Source organism: Penicillium cosmopolitanum (genome assembly GCF_028827165.1).
Source record: "Penicillium cosmopolitanum strain IBT 29677 chromosome Unknown utg000009l:1.0-9042332.0:1.0-9050551.0, whole genome shotgun sequence".
In the NCBI taxonomy this organism is placed as follows: Eukaryota; Fungi; Ascomycota; class Eurotiomycetes; order Eurotiales; family Aspergillaceae; genus Penicillium; species Penicillium cosmopolitanum.
In genome coordinates this window covers 2,370,593-2,389,061 of record NW_026622679.1, presented here as the reverse complement: position 1 = coordinate 2,389,061, position 18,469 = coordinate 2,370,593, and the positions used below count along the sequence as shown (strand labels likewise).

At 50.2% G+C, this 18,469-nt stretch overlaps 7 protein-coding genes across 7 annotated transcripts; 2 read left to right on the top strand and 5 right to left on the bottom strand.

The window, feature by feature from the left end:
* Positions 1-334: 334 nt before the first annotated feature.
* Positions 335-1,286, top strand: N7509_008991 (uncharacterized protein; the record flags this gene model as incomplete). The annotated part of the gene is made up of 2 exons (XM_056633628.1): positions 335-511; positions 600-1,286. 2 exons carry the CDS (start codon positions 335-337, stop codon positions 1,284-1,286), a joined length of 864 nt encoding a protein of 287 aa, XP_056484248.1.
* Positions 1,287-2,090: 804 nt separating this feature from the next.
* N7509_008990 (SEC14 family lipid-binding protein) lies at positions 2,091-3,325 on the bottom strand (the record flags this gene model as incomplete). Its single annotated transcript, XM_056633627.1, has 4 exons — positions 2,091-2,259; positions 2,303-2,760; positions 2,856-2,979; positions 3,093-3,325. The coding sequence occupies 4 exons, from the start codon at positions 3,323-3,325 to the stop codon at positions 2,091-2,093; spliced, it is 984 nt and encodes a 327-aa protein (XP_056484247.1).
* Positions 3,326-4,807: 1,482 nt separating this feature from the next.
* Positions 4,808-7,312, bottom strand: N7509_008989 (Ras GTPase activating protein IRA2; the record flags this gene model as incomplete). The annotated part of the gene is made up of 3 exons (XM_056633626.1): positions 4,808-6,811; positions 6,891-7,024; positions 7,099-7,312. The coding sequence occupies 3 exons, from the start codon at positions 7,310-7,312 to the stop codon at positions 4,808-4,810; spliced, it is 2,352 nt and encodes a 783-aa protein (XP_056484246.1).
* Positions 7,313-11,190: 3,878 nt separating this feature from the next.
* On the bottom strand, positions 11,191-11,916 carry N7509_008988 (seipin co-factor family protein; the record flags this gene model as incomplete). Its single annotated transcript, XM_056633625.1, has 1 exon — positions 11,191-11,916. One exon carries the CDS (start codon positions 11,914-11,916, stop codon positions 11,191-11,193), a length of 726 nt encoding a protein of 241 aa, XP_056484245.1.
* A 470-nt stretch (positions 11,917-12,386) lies between these two features.
* Positions 12,387-13,467, bottom strand: N7509_008987 (Restriction endonuclease type I HsdR N-terminal; the record flags this gene model as incomplete). Its single annotated transcript, XM_056633624.1, has 4 exons — positions 12,387-12,548; positions 12,613-12,722; positions 12,780-13,118; positions 13,173-13,467. 4 exons carry the CDS (start codon positions 13,465-13,467, stop codon positions 12,387-12,389), a joined length of 906 nt encoding a protein of 301 aa, XP_056484244.1.
* Positions 13,468-13,924: 457 nt separating this feature from the next.
* N7509_008986 (peptide alpha-N-acetyltransferase MAK3) lies at positions 13,925-14,599 on the bottom strand (the record flags this gene model as incomplete). The annotated part of the gene is made up of 3 exons (XM_056633623.1): positions 13,925-14,164; positions 14,253-14,341; positions 14,407-14,599. The coding sequence occupies 3 exons, from the start codon at positions 14,597-14,599 to the stop codon at positions 13,925-13,927; spliced, it is 522 nt and encodes a 173-aa protein (XP_056484243.1).
* Positions 14,600-14,870: 271 nt separating this feature from the next.
* On the top strand, positions 14,871-16,898 carry N7509_008985 (phospholipid:diacylglycerol acyltransferase; the record flags this gene model as incomplete). Its single annotated transcript, XM_056633622.1, has 3 exons — positions 14,871-15,191; positions 15,263-16,679; positions 16,753-16,898. The coding sequence occupies 3 exons, from the start codon at positions 14,871-14,873 to the stop codon at positions 16,896-16,898; spliced, it is 1,884 nt and encodes a 627-aa protein (XP_056484242.1).
* Positions 16,899-18,469: the final 1,571 nt, after the last annotated feature.

The following is an 18,469-nucleotide window of genomic DNA, read 5'->3' as shown; positions in this document are numbered from 1 at the left end:
TATCTTCACGGTGATCGGATCATTGCCTGATTGACCCGCAGCAAGGAAGCTCGTAAGAAGAGAGGCAGGTACTTGTAGGAAGGTGAGGTTGTATAAATTCAACAAAAAGGAAGTAACGTAAAGTAAAGCAATATGAAGCGTGTTGTATGAGAACTGTTAAAGGAATGAAAAGGTTCGGGAGAAAAGGGAAAGTTGGAAGTTGGAGGGAAAAGCAAAGGTTAAAGTGGTTGAACGATGACATCGTTTGCGTTTGCGGGGACCAACGCCAAGCCTTTCCCTCCAACGCGTGCAAATCCAACCCGCCCAAGCAACAACCAAAACAACATCCTCTAAAATGGGCGCACAAGGGTATCGCAAGATCGAGCTACAGTCTCCAGCAGACTTCACATACCTCTACACAAATGCAGTCGCTCTCTCCCGGCAAAAACTCGATCTCAATTTCCCCCCTTTAGCTACAGACGATGACACTCCGGATCCGATGCGCGAACGCGTCCAGGAATTAGTGAACGAAGTGAGTCAACCAAGATTACTCCTAGGCGATAAATGACGCTGTTGAGCACATCAAATAGCCCAGGTCAGAGACTAATAAGACCATCTAGTATATAAACCAAACCTTCGCAACAGCATCCTCCTCAATCAGCATCAACGGAATCGATTCATCCTCGCCACAATTCCCCTTCCCAGCCTCATTCACCGCACCGGAAACAGTCGAGTATGAACCCTACGACTCAGAGCTAGCCTCGCGGGTCACTGCGCTCTACGCGCAATTAGAATCCCTCACCACAGGCGTTGCGCAACTACGACGAGACGCGCCCCGGAAGGCAGCAAAGGAGTATGCGCAACAATTGGCGCAAGTCATGAAGACGGAGGAAGAAGCGGCAGATGAGGAGGGGGAAGAGATTGACGAAGCTGGAGAAACCGCAGAGATGGGACAGCCGAATGGATCTTCGACTGAAAAGGCCGAGGCGATGGATGTTGATATTGATGAGGGGGCGGCTACGAAAACACAGAGTCAGACACAAACGCGCTCTCGACGTCGAGGTGATCGAAAGAGGCCACGCCCAGAATGGGATTTGCAGATACCGCTAGGCACGGAGGAAGAGACGGAACGTTGGGCGAGTGGTGATGTGGCGGATGTATATGAAAATGCATTGCGCACGCTGCAGCGGCTACAAGGCGAGGGAGCTGTTGACGGTGAACCTGGTACCGAAGGTAATGCTCTGGCTACCACGGTGGGCAAAGCTGAGAGGGCCGGGCGTGCTGCTGAGGTGGTCGAGAAGATGTAAGAGTTCTGTCTGCCAGCGTTTTCGCGGATATTCAACGGGTTCACTTGGGGTGTTTTTTTATGTCCTTTAATGTGGGAAGGCGTTTGGTAACGAGGGCTTCGCGAGAATCATGATACCATTGTTTCTGTTTCTTCTGGGCTCATTTAACGACCTTTCAAACACCGAGTCAAGTCTATTTTCTTTGTTGACAAAGGCAATACATTTTACATCATCGTGTCAAATTACAATAAGCAAGGTGAATCTCATGGGCTACCAGCCGTGTTTTTTGCTATGTGCTCTCCGGTGTATACACTCCAAATCAAAGATTGAATAAGAAAAGTCAAGTCTTCACCTCCACTCCCAACTCGCTTTTTGAAAACACCCCCACACCATCCTGTCTTCTCCCGTCTATATTGAGAGAGCGGATGTGAAACCGCATATTTGAAACACTTTAAGGAATATAGGGGAAAGAACTTTCAGTGATATCTAGATCAAAAGCAAGAAACAAAAGGCAAAAGAGTCCACAGGCTGTGGTTGGGTCGTCGGTGATGATGTGTTGAAAACTTCCAGAAGGCGTTGGATTGCCACGTGAAAATTCGAGATGCCAAAGTGGAACACAATTAAGTCGTACTCCGCAATTGACAGTTGAGCTGAGGAAAAAGAAAAGACAGCTGGATCTCACCCCGGCGAGAAACTTCTCCTGCAAATCCTGGTCGAGTGTCCCTCTTCTTAAATTTAGCACGAAGGGTCATTGGCACAAGAGCGATGCAGGCGCCCGGTATATGCGAATGGTTGGACGAATGAAAAGAGTCTATATCGAGCAATTTATGCGCTGGTCTGGACGCCCTCCTCGCTGGCGTCCTTCTTCTCAGGGCCGTTGTCCTCGTTCTGGACGGTGGCATCGGCATCGGCATCGGCATCGGCAGCGGCAGCGGCAGTGGCAGCGGCCTCCTTCTTAGCGGCCCACGCAGGGGGGGCGAGCCCACTCAGCCTCCTGCCAAGGTCCCATATCAGACAGCTCACAGCCACCTTCACACTTGCAGGAACCACCGAACTCGACGGGAAGGTTCTCGGCGGGAACCTGAGCCAGCAGCTCCTTTTGGTATCCGCTGCCGAGAACGTGGATCTTGTTGACAGTGACGGGGTCCAGGAAGCCCTTGACGACACTGAAGACGGAGCTGAAGCCCCAGGGGGCGTTGATGATGTACAGCTTGCCCAGACGCTCGGGGTAGTAGTTCTGGGAGATTTCGGAGGCCTGGCGCACGTATCCGTAAACGGAGGGGATGCTGGTGACACCGACACCCTTCAGATCCATGACGGTACAGCTGGTCTCGAGGAGCTTACCAGCCTTGCGAGAGCAGGCGGGTAGACGGGGGTCGGCCATCTTCTCGTACTCGGTGACGAGGTTCTGCAGCATGCGCTCACTGGTGGTGATCTTGTACATAGCCGTGAGATCGATCTTGCCCAACTTCTCGATGTAGAGGGGACGGCCATCCTATAGCATGAAATTGCGATTAGTCTTCTTACTTCCCCTGTTGTGAGTCGTCTCACATGAAGATATGAATACGATCAAAGTAGCCAGACACTCACCTTATCAGTCTTGTGGTAGTATTGAGGGTAGTACTGGAATACCTCGGGCTTCTCAGGGTATTCGAAGGTGGCAGGCAGCTCATTGGTGCCAAAATCCTTGCGCCACTTCTCGGTGTTCACGAACCTACAAGTAATCAGTATTAGACACATCTGCGACGAATGCAAGTGTTGCGGGCAATCCAGCTCCTGTTCAGAGAAGTGAAGCACCGGCGCTCGCGGGAATTGGCGGCCACATACATCTCCTTGGCCAGGTTGACATCGAACTTGCGAGCGCGCAGGAATCGGAGCAGAGTCAGAGTATCCAGGCGTTCGGTGTAGCCCTCCTGCTCGAGGATTGTCCGCAGCTGGTGCACCTTGGCGTCATGTTCCGGGGTGGTGTGGCCGGGGTGGCCAGGCACAGCGTCCGGCGCGGTGGTGGGAAAGTCGTACTGGTCGTACTTGGAGTCGGTGGGCAAGTTTTGCTCGGCCATGGTGAAGGTGTGAGTGGTATGAAAGGAGGAAAGAGAGGAAGAGGAGAGGAGGGGAGAGAGGGGCGACGTCAAAAAGTGGAGGGGGAGGAAATGCAGGAAGGCGGACGGGAATTGGCGTAAGTGGCCACTTCAATATGAACGGGGGATCGCCCGTTGGGTAACCAACAGTACGGAGAGAGGCCCAGATGGGTCTCGTTGGTTACTGGGTCGGGCTTTAATTTATTTGGAGGTACGAGTACATAATGGAGAAATTAAATGACAAGTGGATTGGGTGAATACTATGTTGGGCTATTGACGTGAAGTTCCCTAGGCCTCCAAGGACTCCCATGGTGGCCAAATAAACAGGGGAAAAGAAGCAGGAAGCAACCTTGGAAATCAGGAAAAAGAGAGAGAAAAAGGATAAAAATTACACGAAATTATCCTGGTCGATTCCCCCTAGGTACTCGTCAGTATTCTTACAGACCGTGTTGCTCCACAGAGAAGATGCATACTTCATAGTGCTACTACTCATATGGCCGCTGGCGGGCAAGCAACCTTGGAAACAACAATTCCAAGGTTTGGAACCCTTTTCAACTTGAAGCGGCCTGGTCACTGGGTTACATCTGCCATTGAGTTCTGCATGGATCGATCAGCGTAGGCAACTAGCTCAAGGGGGTGAGAGGGGCACGAGGCGGTGTCGAAAAGATCATCCAAGTCGCCCTAGTCTGGAGCTAAGGAGAAAACTTGACCGGCACTTACTAGGGATCGGCGATATGAGGATCAATGTTATGGTATCCCAAATAAAATTGAACGTGCTTCTAGATATAGTTGTTTTGCTGTGCTGTACAAGCCAAAGACGCAAAAAATATATATCAAAAAACGGGTATTGAATCCAAAAGACCTCGCGTGGCAAGAAACATGAGCAAGATGATATTATACACAGCGCATGGGGAACCTGAAGAAGGCCCGAGCGGTGATGGCAACATAAACATAAAATAAATGAAAAAATAGATCAGATAGGATTATTGGACAGATTGGCCGAACAAGACATGTGAGCAACAACTATGCGCTGGGTATAAATTGCAAAAATTCACGACAAAAAAAAGCAAGAGAGGAACAAAGGAACAAAGGAACAAAGGAAAAGATCCTGATCCTGAGAGGATCAAAACCGATGGCATGCCCGAGCCAGCGGGTGCATATGTTCGTGTATCGATGGCATTCACACTAGACACAAATTCCCCTGGAGTTCCACAGGGAGAATGGTCGAGATCATCGCTGAGCATTCATTCAGTCCATCTCGAGTTTGAGAATGGACGAAGATGGAGAGTTAGACATTGAGTACGGGGGTTCCGTATCCATCAGATCATCAAAATATTAAGCTGCAGGCGTTCACAGCCAGCCGAGACGTCTGGGCAGAGGTTGTAGGCTGTAACCCCTTACCCAGTCACATAAGTCTTCATAAAAGAGGTATAAGCCATACCGAGGTGGGCGCGCATTTAGCGTTTACCACCCCTTCTTGCGTGCAAATCGTTTGTTGAGCAGAGCCAACACTTTGGTGACATTGAACTGAACATATTCCAGGTCAAGGTCCTCAAGGCTATCCTTCTGCATCTCTAGGAGATCGTCCAACTTGAGGTCAAGCTCAAGCAGACCACGGGCGCGGCCCTTGTAGTGCAGGCTGATCACGAATGTTCCGGGCAACGGACTTTTGAACATGAAGTAGATGTTCGCGCGACGGTTTTCGGGAACATTGCTGCGGCGAATGACGCCTTCCTTTTCCAACTGTTGGTGGGTGAACTTGTACGGGCCGAGTTCCTGGTGCTTCTGCGTTTTCCGTTGCTTGCCCTCCGATTGGCTGCGCACGTTGTGGAGATAGGACTTGTAGGTTTCGAGTTGGCCCACTAGATAAGCATTATGATCGCGGATGGTGCCAAAAACTTCTTCCAGCTTGCGTGTCTCATCCAATACCTTCTCCTTGAGCGAGCCGAGGTGCACCAATTCTTGCTCCACCTCATCCCTCAGCAAACTGAACTCGTCGGAGCGGTCGATCACACCCATGTCCTGGAGTTGGCTCAATAGTTCCATGGTGCGAATTCCTTTACGCACCATCACTGCATCATTCTTGAGGGTTGCAGCTGCTTCAGCGATGCGGTCCAATCGCAGAGGCCGGCGAGCGACCGATGAGTTTTGTGGAAGAGACCTAAGAATCTGGACAAAGGTTGACTTGGCCTCCATAAAGAACACCTCTTCTTGGGTAATATCCAGGGCGGCCGTCAGATCATCCAGAGCTACCTCCCATCTGCTGAAAAGTGGCACCGTAATGGTTCTGTTTTCTTTGCGAGGCACCTGTGGGGGCGCCGTTCCTAGCTCTTGCAGTAGGAGAGCAAGGTGCGAATTGTGGTCCTGGGTGAGGGCATCGCTGTGCTTATCAAGAAGAGCGTGAGTAGCGTACATCTCGTTGAGGGTGATTTGCAGCTCTAAGTCACGCTTGGACAAAGCCACGTAGTTATCCATCTCCAAGCTCTCGTAAAAGTCTTGGACTTCACACAAGTCAAGCAAAAACTTGTTCACTCGTTCCTTGTTCGCTTCGATGAAAGGCTGCAGGCTGGACATGTAAGGCTCCTTGGCGTATGAAGGCTTATTAGCCAAATTCTGGATCATCTTGGCAATTAGGGTCAAGGTACGGCGGGGCTTGTCGGTAGGTGTCGCATCGATCAGCATGTAGGAGCGTGGTGTAACAATAGCGGGGTTGATAAACCGCAGGAAGAAGAAACCGCCGATCAGGGTACAGATGGTCTGGTCTTGGGCGTCGGGGTACTTGCGACGGGAGAGACTGCGGATCTGTTTGCAGATCCATCGGATACCGTAAGGTGTTTCATCCACCGAGTCGATGATGGTGGTAATGAATCCGTTAGCGATATCTGTCAGCATCTTGAGGCGCGGTGCGATGATTGCCTGGACCTGCTTATTGTCGGCAGCATCCTCAGCTGTAACCGAGCGAGCGAGGTAGTCTGGCAGCGAGCCGGTCTCTTCTTCGATCTGTTTCACCATCGATTCATAAACCTTCAAGGGGTTGATTTCCAGATCCACATCGCGCAATTCGATCAGAGAGTTGATCCGATCGGCTAAAACCTGCTTCAAGTAGCTCTGTCCAGGACCACGGCGTGTGTAGGTGGTCATCATACGAGAAACAGGCGTGTTTTGGCGTAAAAGGGAGGAGTACTCGGGGGTGTTGTCGAATTGATAGGTGAGGACGGACTGGAACATGGTAAGGAGGAGGTGCTCTTCGCGGCTCTCATACTGGTTTCCGTAGATGGTGAACATGACCGTCTGCAGGAGCGAGTCGATTTCGGCCATTGAGACTAGTCGACACAGGTGGGCGATGTGGCGGGGCTCGGACTGCAGCAGAAAGAGCAGATTGCCATATTTCTGGGTGCGCTCATCGTTGGGAAAGAAACCCTCTTGCGGGTCGGCGGTATCATCGAGATGACTGGCAACTTCATTTTGCTAGAGAAATATAGGTGTGAGTGACTAGTCCGCGCTCTTTTTCTCTCCCCCTTCGCTCTGAACGGAATTATGGACTTACCTCCTCCAAGGCCATTCGGTTCTGAATCAACAACGCAATACGCGAGTCGAGGTATCGCACATCCTTTTCCAATACGAAGTTCTTCTTGGACTGCGAGGAGATCTTTGATTTCAATTCTCTCAGGTGTTTTTGTGCTATGCGGAAGTCAGTGTCCGCGGGATGACGCGACAGCCCGGGAAGGGGGGGAGGGAAGCTGAATTGAACGTACCTCTTGCCAGATCATCGGAGATTTCCAAGTCTCTATCCTTGGCGGACATGGACAAGTACAGTGCCGTGACCGACATCCGCTTGGATTGGCGGAGCGACCGAGTATCGTGAGACGACATAGTGTTCTGTCGTGCGACGGGTTGAAACGAGGAAGAGGACGAAGAGGAGGCTCGGGATATTCTGGATGCTGGTTGAAGCATTGTCGCAACAGACATTGTGTGATTCTGTGTGAAGAAGACCTTCCTGGAGGAAGGATGGGTTGGCCGAGTGCGCTGTCGACAACGGCGCAAGTGGTTAAGGAGGGATGACGGGAGAAGGTCTTTGAGGAAAGGTTCCAAAAGTCAGAGAGGAACGGAATGAAACGGTCCGGATGAATGTAAGGTATTGGTTACCTCTTCGATCTTCGATCCCTGGTGGTTAGATAGTCGGCTTGTCTTCCTCTCACCCGACAAGGGGGGTCGCCGAGAAAGAAGGTTTTTGACGGGGGTGGGGAGGGGGGGTGGTGGTTGGGCGCAAACCGCGGCAGTTGGGGGTGGGATCAATTGGCAGGAGAGGATGAATATTCCAGAGAACAGTGAATGGTAAGGAAGTGAAGATGGAGGGAGCCAACAGAGGGGGAAGAGGGAGGATGTAGAGAGGGGGGGGGGGGGGGGGAAAAGGGAAAGGGAGATTAATTATTTCGTTAGTTTGCTTGTTCCTTCGGCTCTGGGGAAGAAAAAAGGGAAAGCCAGTGGAGCATACTAACAAGTATTTCTTATGGATAGAATTATTAATATTAATATTAGTATGAGTATTAATACTAGTAATACTGATTTTGAGATCCTGCAGTATTTTATCCAGCTTGATGCAAGGGATTATTTTCAGTGAGTATCTGTCCTCTGTCCTCTTGGTACATGTCCATTTACCCCCAAGTTACCCCTGGCCCAATGGACCTCGCCACCGCGAACCTCCCCTTTCCCTTTCCCATGGATTCGGGAACCCTCTCTCTCTCTCCTCGTACGAGTGCTCGTACTTTGTCTGTACCCCTGTTGGATCCACATTATGATACACTTCTGGGATCTTGGACTTTGTGCTTGCGCAACTTGCCGAACTACGTCAGGGCCAGAGCCAGGGCCAACGGTGCCACGCCGTCTGATTAAAAAAAATGCCAGTTACACGGACTCGTTTGCCAACCCACCATCGAAGCGGTACCTGCATCCGACCCCAAAAATAATAATCCTCTTTTTTTTTTCTTCTTATTTTATTAAATGATTAAATGGCTAAACTGGGGCCCTACCGCACTGACTTCCAAGGTGGGGATGGCCTTGGGGGGAGAGAGAGGGGCCAAGGGTACATCGCTGGTCCACGAGACCTCCATGTGGACGACATTCTCAACGTTGGAGCTGTACGGGGTTTCAGATTGATTCAACTCGGGATGAAATGTTGGCCAGCAATACAATTCTATTTCCAACAAATTTGGAGACTCATGGAGAACAGGAAGGTCCTTCCATGGGATCCTATATCCCAGGTCGAGGGTGAATACCCTCATGAATATCTGCTTATCGCAATTCAATCCACCATGCGCCATCATCATCATCATCCACTACATCCACCACATCCACCAAATTCAAAATCCAAAAAAAGAGACGAGCAACTCCACTTCACTTCTATCTGCACCAAAGGCAACACTTGGCTGCCGCAGGTGCATCACTCGTTCGACACTATCAACGGATGTCTCAGACGCAAGGCTCCTAGCGGCATCTCAGCCGGATTGGCAGTCCGGGTCCATCATCCGACATCGTGCGGTCCGCGTGGATGAAAAGACCATTTTGCTGCCTCGTTTCCTTCATTCCAGTGGATTGGAGTCAGGAGTACAAGTACCAAAAGAATGCCTCATTTTCCTACGCATCCTGGGTAGCGTGACCTCCGATGATGTGCACGAGTTCGAGTACGGAGTGCTCATACGAGTAGGGTATTCCCTCCAGGATGTCCACTCCCTACCCTGCGCATTGGCTAAATCGGGGCCTCTCGTTGTCCCGAGCTTGACACTACGCCCTAAAGATTCTTTGCTTTTGGGATTAGTTTGTGGGGGTGCACCGCGCAATGTCTTTGCTTTTGCCTTTTTATCTTTGCTTTTTTTTCATAGTCGCCTTTGCCCCTCAACTAAAGTTACGCTTTCATTCCTGGTCAGTGCTTTGCTTCTCAGGGGTAAAACGCGCGAGAGTGGATCCCCCCTGAGTGGAACCAGCGGGAGACCTCGAGAGTTCCCTCTCCGCAGCCGTGAACTCTAGCAAAGACCCATCGACAACTTGCATACGAGTATCCTACGAGTATCCTTCGAGTACTGACCCCCTGATCGCAAGGCCATTCAAGTTCTGCTGTCTGCTGTACGAGTACGCCAGACCTGAGACATATTCCGGGGTGGCGGGAGGGAATGCTACCGTGTACGATGACACTAACACATAGCTCAACGCTAATCTGACATGAATAGATGAGGTCTACCACACTTTCATCCTCAAACTGTCACAGATCAAGACAATCCCTCTTCCTGTCCGACCTAAACACGCCCCGGCGATCAACCACACGGGCCACCTGCATCCCATCCCGCTCGTCATGAAACAGCGCTAAGCTCCGTCGCAGATCAGTCGCAGCTCAGCTGTGACCCCCCCTATTTCAACTTGCCATTGCTTTTCTTCGAGGCTCCCGCACACTAGCCACCATTAGGCATGGTACGGAGTACGGAGTTGTACAAAGGATATGTCACCGCTTCGTGGATGTCAACGGGATCGGCAATTATGCATGTAGTATCCGTAACTCTGTACTCCGTACGGAGTATCTTGCCCAGCTTTTTCTATGCGGCACCTACATACCGGTACAGTTCGGAGGAGCAGGATCCCCTCCCCCACAACCACCAAGTGGAGATCATCACAGTACTCTGCCATTTCGGGACTCGCGAGCTGATGAAGAAGATCCTATGGAGGTGTAAACTCCCTCCGTCGAACCTTACATTCTCTTTGGCAGGGAATGGCCCATGCGGCATGATGTCGACTGTCGGCTGACTTGATTGCATTCGGTCAGTGCAGGCACGACCTCGACGTCGAAGCTGCCATCGAACTCTGGACCGCTAACAGATACGAGGCGCATTTTGTTTGCCATGTGACGTTGGTCGCGATTAAAATCCTAGTCTCGTCCAGGCCTTGCAGTAGTCCGTTTCCTGCCCATGGCCCTGGATCTACGGGCGTTCCAGCATCAACGTGATTGGATTTGAGAACCCCAGATAATAAGAGTACAGAATATCTGGTTTCCGACATATGTAGGCCGTGACCACTCTGTACAATGGCAAGATTGTCAGGGTTTCCCCTGGCGACAGATATGCAACAATGGTGAAAGATGAGGTTCCAGCTCGCTGCTGTAAAACCATTTCGGGCCGCTGGTTGCCTTGCCGGCCTTTCCGGGCAATCATTCCCATCTCAATGAATCCTTCGAGGTCTTATCTTTTACTTGATCCAGAGGCTTGCCGCGAAGTCTATCAAGCAGTAAGCTTTGCGTGGCTGGCAACCAATGGGATGCTACCTCGGATAGGGGCCTGGGTTACGCTATCTCTCCCGTTGATGGAAATCTGCGGCGTTGCATACCCACTGCCGGCAGATGGAATATTGATTTGGAATTGGAAAGTGGGCCTTCATTATTTCATACAGCATAGTGGAACACATTGCCAAGTTCATGTCCACAGATTGATCTTCAAGACATTCAGGCTTTTTGTATATACGTTTCATGGAGGGTAACACCATATCAATCAGTATGTTCTCCAGACTGCATTTGAGGCATTTTATGAGAAATAAGTCTATCAGACATTGAGAATTCATCGGTATTGGTATGTTCTCCAGACTGCAAATGACGCATTGGATGAGACTCGTGTACGTTAAATTCAACGCAAAAAAGTCTGGATGTTCTAGCGACCAGACTGTGGAAATAAACTTGAACTTAATCACTCATTTTTTAAAATACATATGTGGTTATGTATGTGTAGCTTGCACGAAGTAACTGCTTCAATATGAGGTACATGCATGATGTAGGTAGCTGCAAAGGTATAGTCCAAATGCGCTGTGTCTCCTCAATTATCCTTCTTCTCTTCCACCGTGACCTCTTCTTCCTCGGCCCCTTCAGCTGAAACCCCATCACCCTCCTCTTGACCATCACCCTCCTGAGTCTGCGGAAGCCCCCAAAAGCGAGCGATCATTCCCCCCAAAAACCGCTGATCGACCCATTTCATCAGCCCATATAATATCCACCCCCAGCCCCACAGCGAAACGCCCATCATACTGGCAACCAGCAGGACCGGTCCCAGGATCAACAAGGACAAAACTGCCCAGAGCAGCAAAGACACGGCAGCGAAGATGAAAACGCCCACGAGGAACACTAGTAGTGGAACCCCACAGCAGATGGCCTGACAGACAAGGAATGTTGAAGCGATCGGTCGGCTCAACGCAGCTTCATACATCTGCGCCTGCTTAGGCGGCGGGAAATATCTATCCACAAGCCATTTCACGATCCATTCAAATGTATCAACACTTTGCGGGAAAAGACCATATAGCCACTGACTGAAGGATCCCCAGATAGCTGAAAACTGGATTTCGGGCTGTGGCTTATCGTCGTTTTTGGGGGCATCGTCCGAGGGGAATTGACCTGGAAGAACAGGCTCCGTCAGAGGTTGCGTGGTTTTATTGACCTGCTTTACTGGGTCCTTCGCGACCCCTTGGACATTCTCGGTCGCCGTTGACTGAACTGTATCGACCGGTAGGCCCTTGCCGAGACCGCTGGTGACGGGGTTGAGAGACATCAAGAATTCGATTGGCCGGGAGGGACCTTGGAATAATGGGGTTTTTGTAAGAGCCCAGGGCAATAATCAAATTATTTCGATAGCAGTTCTTCTGCAAATTCCTTTTTCTTCAGCGAGGTCAATCAAGGACATTGGATCTATATCAATCTGATCGCGATGGGGACATGACGTAGGGGGCGCCGCGCAAACTTGATAAAATAGATTAATTCTGAGGTTCAGTCGTATGTGCAACGAACCAGCATCAGGAAATAGAGGCAAATAGAAATTCAGTGCGAAATCAGTATGACTTCAGTGTCCACGGTAGCACAGGTCATCTCCCAGCTGTCAAAGTCTATCTATCAACCAACTACTAGTACTAGTACTAGTAAGCTCAAGCGTCTACTACTACCATGCAATATGTACTATAACCACTACTAGTAATTGCCCTCCGTTCAACTACGTAGGTATATTTGATCTTATTTCTCGATGCTCTAAGGTTTTTCTTGGCCAACAAAGAGCAACATATCATCAGGTAATCCCTTTCCTGTGCATGGGGCTTCCAAAAAGATTAACGTGAGAAAATGAGCAATATCTCCGTAGTCCACCCTACCACTGGCTTGATGGGTTGTCACTCTCAAATCGACATAGGACCACTTGAGAAGAGAAGAATAAGTTAGTTAGATGCGAAAAAAAAGTTAAAGGGAGAATGGTACGAACATCACCACTATCATCAACGTGATAGAATAAAAATTCTTTGTGATCCGTCAAGAGGCCACAAAGCCCACATTTCGCCTCTCCGCGACGCTTTCGCTCGGAGTAAACCATCGCTGCAAAAATGTCAGCAGAAGTAGAAAGTTTCCATAGCCCACCTGGGCAATACTCACCCATATTGCCTAGAACCTCTGCTTCGCAGCATGGGCATAATCTCAGTTTCTGGCTACATTCAAAGTCGCACTTATATGTTTCAAAAACCACGAGTTGAACAGCAGCTTCCTCCTCACTGCCATACCAGAGACTATGGTCTGGGGCCCTTAAGACAGAGGACTCCTTGCCTTGGTATTGGACGGCGTTGTTTGAGAATGGAGTCCGAGATTTGATTTCAAGACGGTCAGAATATCCCCGACACCTGTTGAAATGTTTTACTCTGATCGCATAATGAAGAAGTAGTCCTAGACGGGTCGCCCCGTCTTCTTCATTTCTGCCAATATGAGCAAAGCGTGTCCCTGCGACAAAGTTAGCTTCATGCAAGTAGCAGAGTACCACATGTCCAATCTTACTTAACCAGTGAGGTACAGTAGGATTGTTGGCAAACGACTCTTGCCACGACTTGGATAATGGTTTGAACGTATCAAAATCGAGGTCGGGGAACATTTGCTTGACTTGGCCAAAAGGGGTCGCCTTCGCGTTTATATGGGTTTCGACCTTCTGGCAGACATCGCGGAACTCTGCTTGAAACTGTCGTCGATTAATATTGTGGTGTCCCAGAGAGATGGCTGCTACCGTGATGCGATCGAGCTGATGTTGAATAATCTCGTCAGAGATTGGATTTGGGGGACTGATTTGAACGCGCATAATGGCGACTGGTGAAGGTGAAAGCGAGAGTGAAATATAGTTTGAATCTTTTTCCCTGAAATACAAAATATCTCAGGGTATTCAATACCTCCGCCGTATCCCCAATGGGAAGGCACCGAAGTGGGTGATCCGTGGATGAGCTCGTCTACCGTCATCGACTCGACTCGATCGAAGCCCGAATTAAGTATATAAATTGCCTATTACAGACTGCAACAATATGGAATGCAGGATGGCATCAAGTCTACCTACTAGGCACCCTAGGTAGTATCCAGCTTCACTCTACTATTGAGTTTGTTTTGTATCGGTTAAAAAGTATTCATGCAGTTGCTCATGTAAACGCCAATCAAAGTGCTCTATGTATAAGGTCATTTCCATAAACGGAATCTCATGTCACATAACGCCGGTATTCCCCCGGACATGCAAGAGGATGCTCCCAGCCAGAAAAAAAAAGTTTGTATCAAATGCCACCATTGCCTGGGAGAGGTACAGCGGGCGCCTCCATGTGCGCCGGGTGAGGTGGTGCAAAAGGATCAAAGGCAGTTCGGATGGCACTAACACCCTCTTTCAGATATAGCACGAGGCGATACGCCGAATTTCCATTCAAGTAGTATCGGTGGAGTCCTTTGCTGCGTAGGAAGCCCAGTCTCTCATACAATTTCATCGCACCGGTATTTGTGATTTCGGTCTCGAGGACGATCTAAACATAATTAGAAAACGTTAGCCAGGACAAGCCAAGCAGGGTCTATTTCAGATCCCCAGATTGATGCACAGGGATGTATACAAACCTCATCCGCATCCCGTTCTGTCATAGCATCAATCGCCATGCGAACCAGCTTCGTTGCGATGCCCTGACCTCGAAACTCCTCGCGCACCGCTAGCATGGCGATATACCTCTCAAAGCCCCACCACGGTGTGGCTCTAGCTTCGACACTACGACACCGACCATCTCATCTTTATCGTCCATGGCGAGAAAGCAAAGATCACCCCATTGATATAGGAAATAGCGGTAGACGTAGATGCTGTAGGGTTCGGACAGATCCTTGGAGATCAGCTGGCGCATAGCGGCAACATATTCATTTTCGCGCGCACTGTCGTAGCGCACATATCGGAGCGCAGGGGAATCTTGACTCATGATGGGTATAATGGCTAGGGCGAGGTCGAGGTCGAGGTCGAAGTCGAGGGCGAAGAAAGTGGGGAGGGAAGGAAAGGAAAGGAACGGGCGGAGGGCAACAATTGCCCGATTGACCGCATGTGACGCCGATCTGCCCGCCACAGGCTGCGCAGCTGCAGCTGTGCTTGTCACTTGATCCCTTCCTTCTTTCTCTTTTTTCTTCCCACTTTCGATCCCTCTACCATCTCCTCTTGCCATTGAGTTTGGTCGTTTTCCTCCCTGGCTCGTCGCTATGTTGCGCCGCCGCACTGGCAAGGATGACGCCCCTCCATCCAACGACAATAGCAGCCGGTTCATCCGAGACAAGGAGGAGGAAGAGAAGCTTCGAGCCGAGTTCGAGGGCGCCAAAGTCAAGCAACTGGTAATCAAACCGCGCAGCAAGCGTCGAAATGGTTTTATTTTCGTGCTGGGCGGCCTCTTTGGTGTTTTTATCGCCCTATTCTTCGCCAATCAACAGGAGGTGATCAACCTGGACGGGTTGATGGATCTGAATATCGATACCCTGATCGATGTAATCCCTCAAGGCATCGTGCGAGATGCGAAGGAGTTTTCGGTATGCTTGGAGTCCTTTCCCTTGGTTCTAACCGCCATGATATTGTCTCAGCCAGCTAACTACGAGGGGAGATGCGACAGCAACACGAACGCGATGCCGTCAATTACGATTCCTTTGCCGTCGGACTACACCTTCAATCACAAGGCGTTAAAGCTAAGCATCCTGTTGTTATGATCCCTGGCGTCATCTCTACCGGTCTCGAGAGCTGGGGAACTGGAGATACCTCCCGGCAGTACTTCCGGCGACGACTATGGGGCAGTTGGAGTATGATGCGGGCGCTGGTGATGGACAAGGCAGAATGGAAGAATCATATCATGCTGGACCGAACGACAGGTCTTGACCCGCCGGGAGTCAAGCTGCGTGCGGCGCAAGGTTTCGACGCTACTGACTTCTTTATCACGGGCTACTGGATCTGGAATAAGATCTTGGAAAACCTGGCGACAATTGGATATGACCCGACCAACGCTTTTACCGCCGCCTACGATTGGCGACTATCTTATCTCAATCTCGAGATCCGCGACCAGTACTTCAGCCGCCTGAAGTCTTATATCGAGACAGCCGTCGAAGTTCAGGGCCAAAAGATCACTCTTACCTCTCACAGTATGGGCTCGCAGGTGGTGCTCTACTTCTTCAAGTGGGTTGAGAGCGAAGAATATGGGAACGGTGGAAAGGACTGGGTCAACAAGCACATTGATTCATGGGTCAACATCAGTGGCTGCATGCTCGGTGCCGTCAAGGGACTGACTGCCGTGCTCTCCGGAGAGATGCGTGATACAGCTCAGCTCAATGCCTTCGCCGTATATGGCCTCGAGAAATTTCTCTCGAAGGAGGAACGGGCGGAGATATTCCGCGCAATGCCAGGTATCTCCAGCATGCTACCTAAAGGCGGCGAAGCCGTCTGGGGCAATTCCACCTGGGCGCCGGACGACCAGCCAGGTCAGTCTATGAGTTTTGGAAACCTTCTGAACTTCCGGGAGACCAACTCGTCTTGGACGAGACGCAACCTTACTTCGTCAGAGAGTCTGCAGTACCTCTTCGACCAAAGTGAAGATTGGTATAAGGACCAGGTGCTAAGCAGCTACTCGCACGGGGTGGCGCATACCACCCGTGAGGTCGAGGCCAACGAAAAGGATCCTCGCACATGGTTGAACCCACTCGAGGCTCGACTCCCGCTCGCGCCTGATATGAAGATCTACTGCTTCTATGGTGTTGGCAAACCCACCGAGCGCAGCTACTTTTACCAAGAGGAGCGCGATCCCCAAACAAAGCTGAACGTTAGCATCGACACAACTGTCACCCTGAACGATGATATCGACCGTGGAGTAGTTATGGGCGAAGGTGACGGCACTGTCAACCTTCTCAGTACAGGATATATGTGTGCCAAGGGCTGGCGCATGAAACGATACAATCCAGCCGGGTCCAAGATCAAGGTCTATGAGATGCCGCACGAGCCAGATCGATTCTCCCCCCGCGGTGGACCTAATACTGGTATGTCCCTGCAGTAGAGTGCTCCGCACTTTATTTCTCTCGTTGTTTCTAATCATCTAACGAACATAAATAGGCGACCACGTCGATATTCTTGGTCGTGCCTCTCTAAACGACCTGGTTCTCCGTGTCGCCGGCGGCAAAGGCGACCAAATCGAAGAAACCTTTTTCTCTAATATCCGCGAGTATGCAGAGCGTGTACAGATCTTTGACGATGAATAGATAAACCGTGACACGAATTCAAGCGGCGCCCGGATTTTCCTGCCTTTCCCCCTTTTATTTTACTGTTTCACTGTTACTCTTTCGACATACGCGTGCCATCTCGTTCGGTGTGGCACGTTTATTGATTCCCTTAGAAGCTGGTAGGTTTGTTTTTTTCCTCAAGTATTTCTGAGAGGCGATTACATGATGTGGGATTACTCTGTATCTTTTGTCTGACTGTATCAAAATCGAGTCGTGTCATTTATCTTAACACAAAAATTCCTCCGCAGCTGCCTCATCCCGAGACATACTTGAGTCATTCTACTAGTGCGCATAAAGTTGAAGGCACACCCGTTGACACCGCAATATGGACGTGTCTCCAGTAATCAAGTACCAGAAGTCGTCTTGCATAGACAAATCCAACCAAACCTTAGAATACAAGTTGTAGCGAACCCACTCCACTCACTGGCACTCACGCCTTGGAACACATGGGCTGGTTGATTCGTCAGATACCTGTCTGCACCTAGACTCGGACTGCCTCGCTTCCCTCTAGCAACGATATCACAATCCAGTCTTAAACAGGTCATGCAGCACAAACACAGCCCCCGGCCTCGGGCTGGCACATGCGCCGGGGTCCGTGGGATTAACATACCGATGGTAAAATTTCAGCAGTCACAACCAGACAAGACTGGCTGATCTGCGCGAGGTGCGGGGGTGATGCATATCTCTTCCGCGGAGGGACGGAGTTAGGAATTGGATTTGCAGAAGCAAAAGCCACTTGTTTGCTATGTAGGCTTGAGGAGGTCGAAACGATCGACAATGTTCTCCACCCCACTGCCAAGGGTCGTTGAGTCCGTTGGCGTATTGTGTATACAGACAGATCTGTTGATTACGGTGGTCTACAGTTGAATACGAATACGTGCGGAGTCAAAGTAGTGAGATAATGTACAATTCTTCATAACTTCATCTAGGGATTAAGAATAATGCTAACGATGACCAACGCGAGTCGCCCGCAACCCCCTTCTCCTTCAAGAGATCAAGACATTATAGGTTGTCACACATTAGGTCGGGCGGTCGGTGCAGTATACCACAGTTGGTATCGCGCTTCATTCCAGCCAGAAGCGAAGCAAAAAGCGATAAGCGAGGGGCGAGAAGTAGAGGGTTCCGTCAAGTTTCCCTCTTTCCTGCGCCATCCATCGCCCGGTGCCGGTCATCCCAAACCGGCTTCCTTTCTTCCTCAGTCATCCCCTCTCCTTATCCTTCTCTCTCTCGCATGGGCGAACAACTTCCACGCCATGGAGCAATCATCACACTACCAACGCTGGGTTCACCTGCCAACGAGCGGAGGCTTTTCTATGTGCCGATGCAAATGTCCTCAAAAAGCCAAAAATATCCAAAAACAGTTTCTATGCACAGCGAGTGTAGTGCAAGCAATGGCGCCGAACTCTTTTTTGAGTTTCCCATGAGGATAAAAAACCGTATCCAAAGTTCCCAGTCGCCAGTTCGTAAGCGATCGACACGAATAATAAAATAAAAGTTTGTTCATATGGACGAGCGCGAAGCGAAGAAAAAGGGGTGGCTCGTCCAGTGTA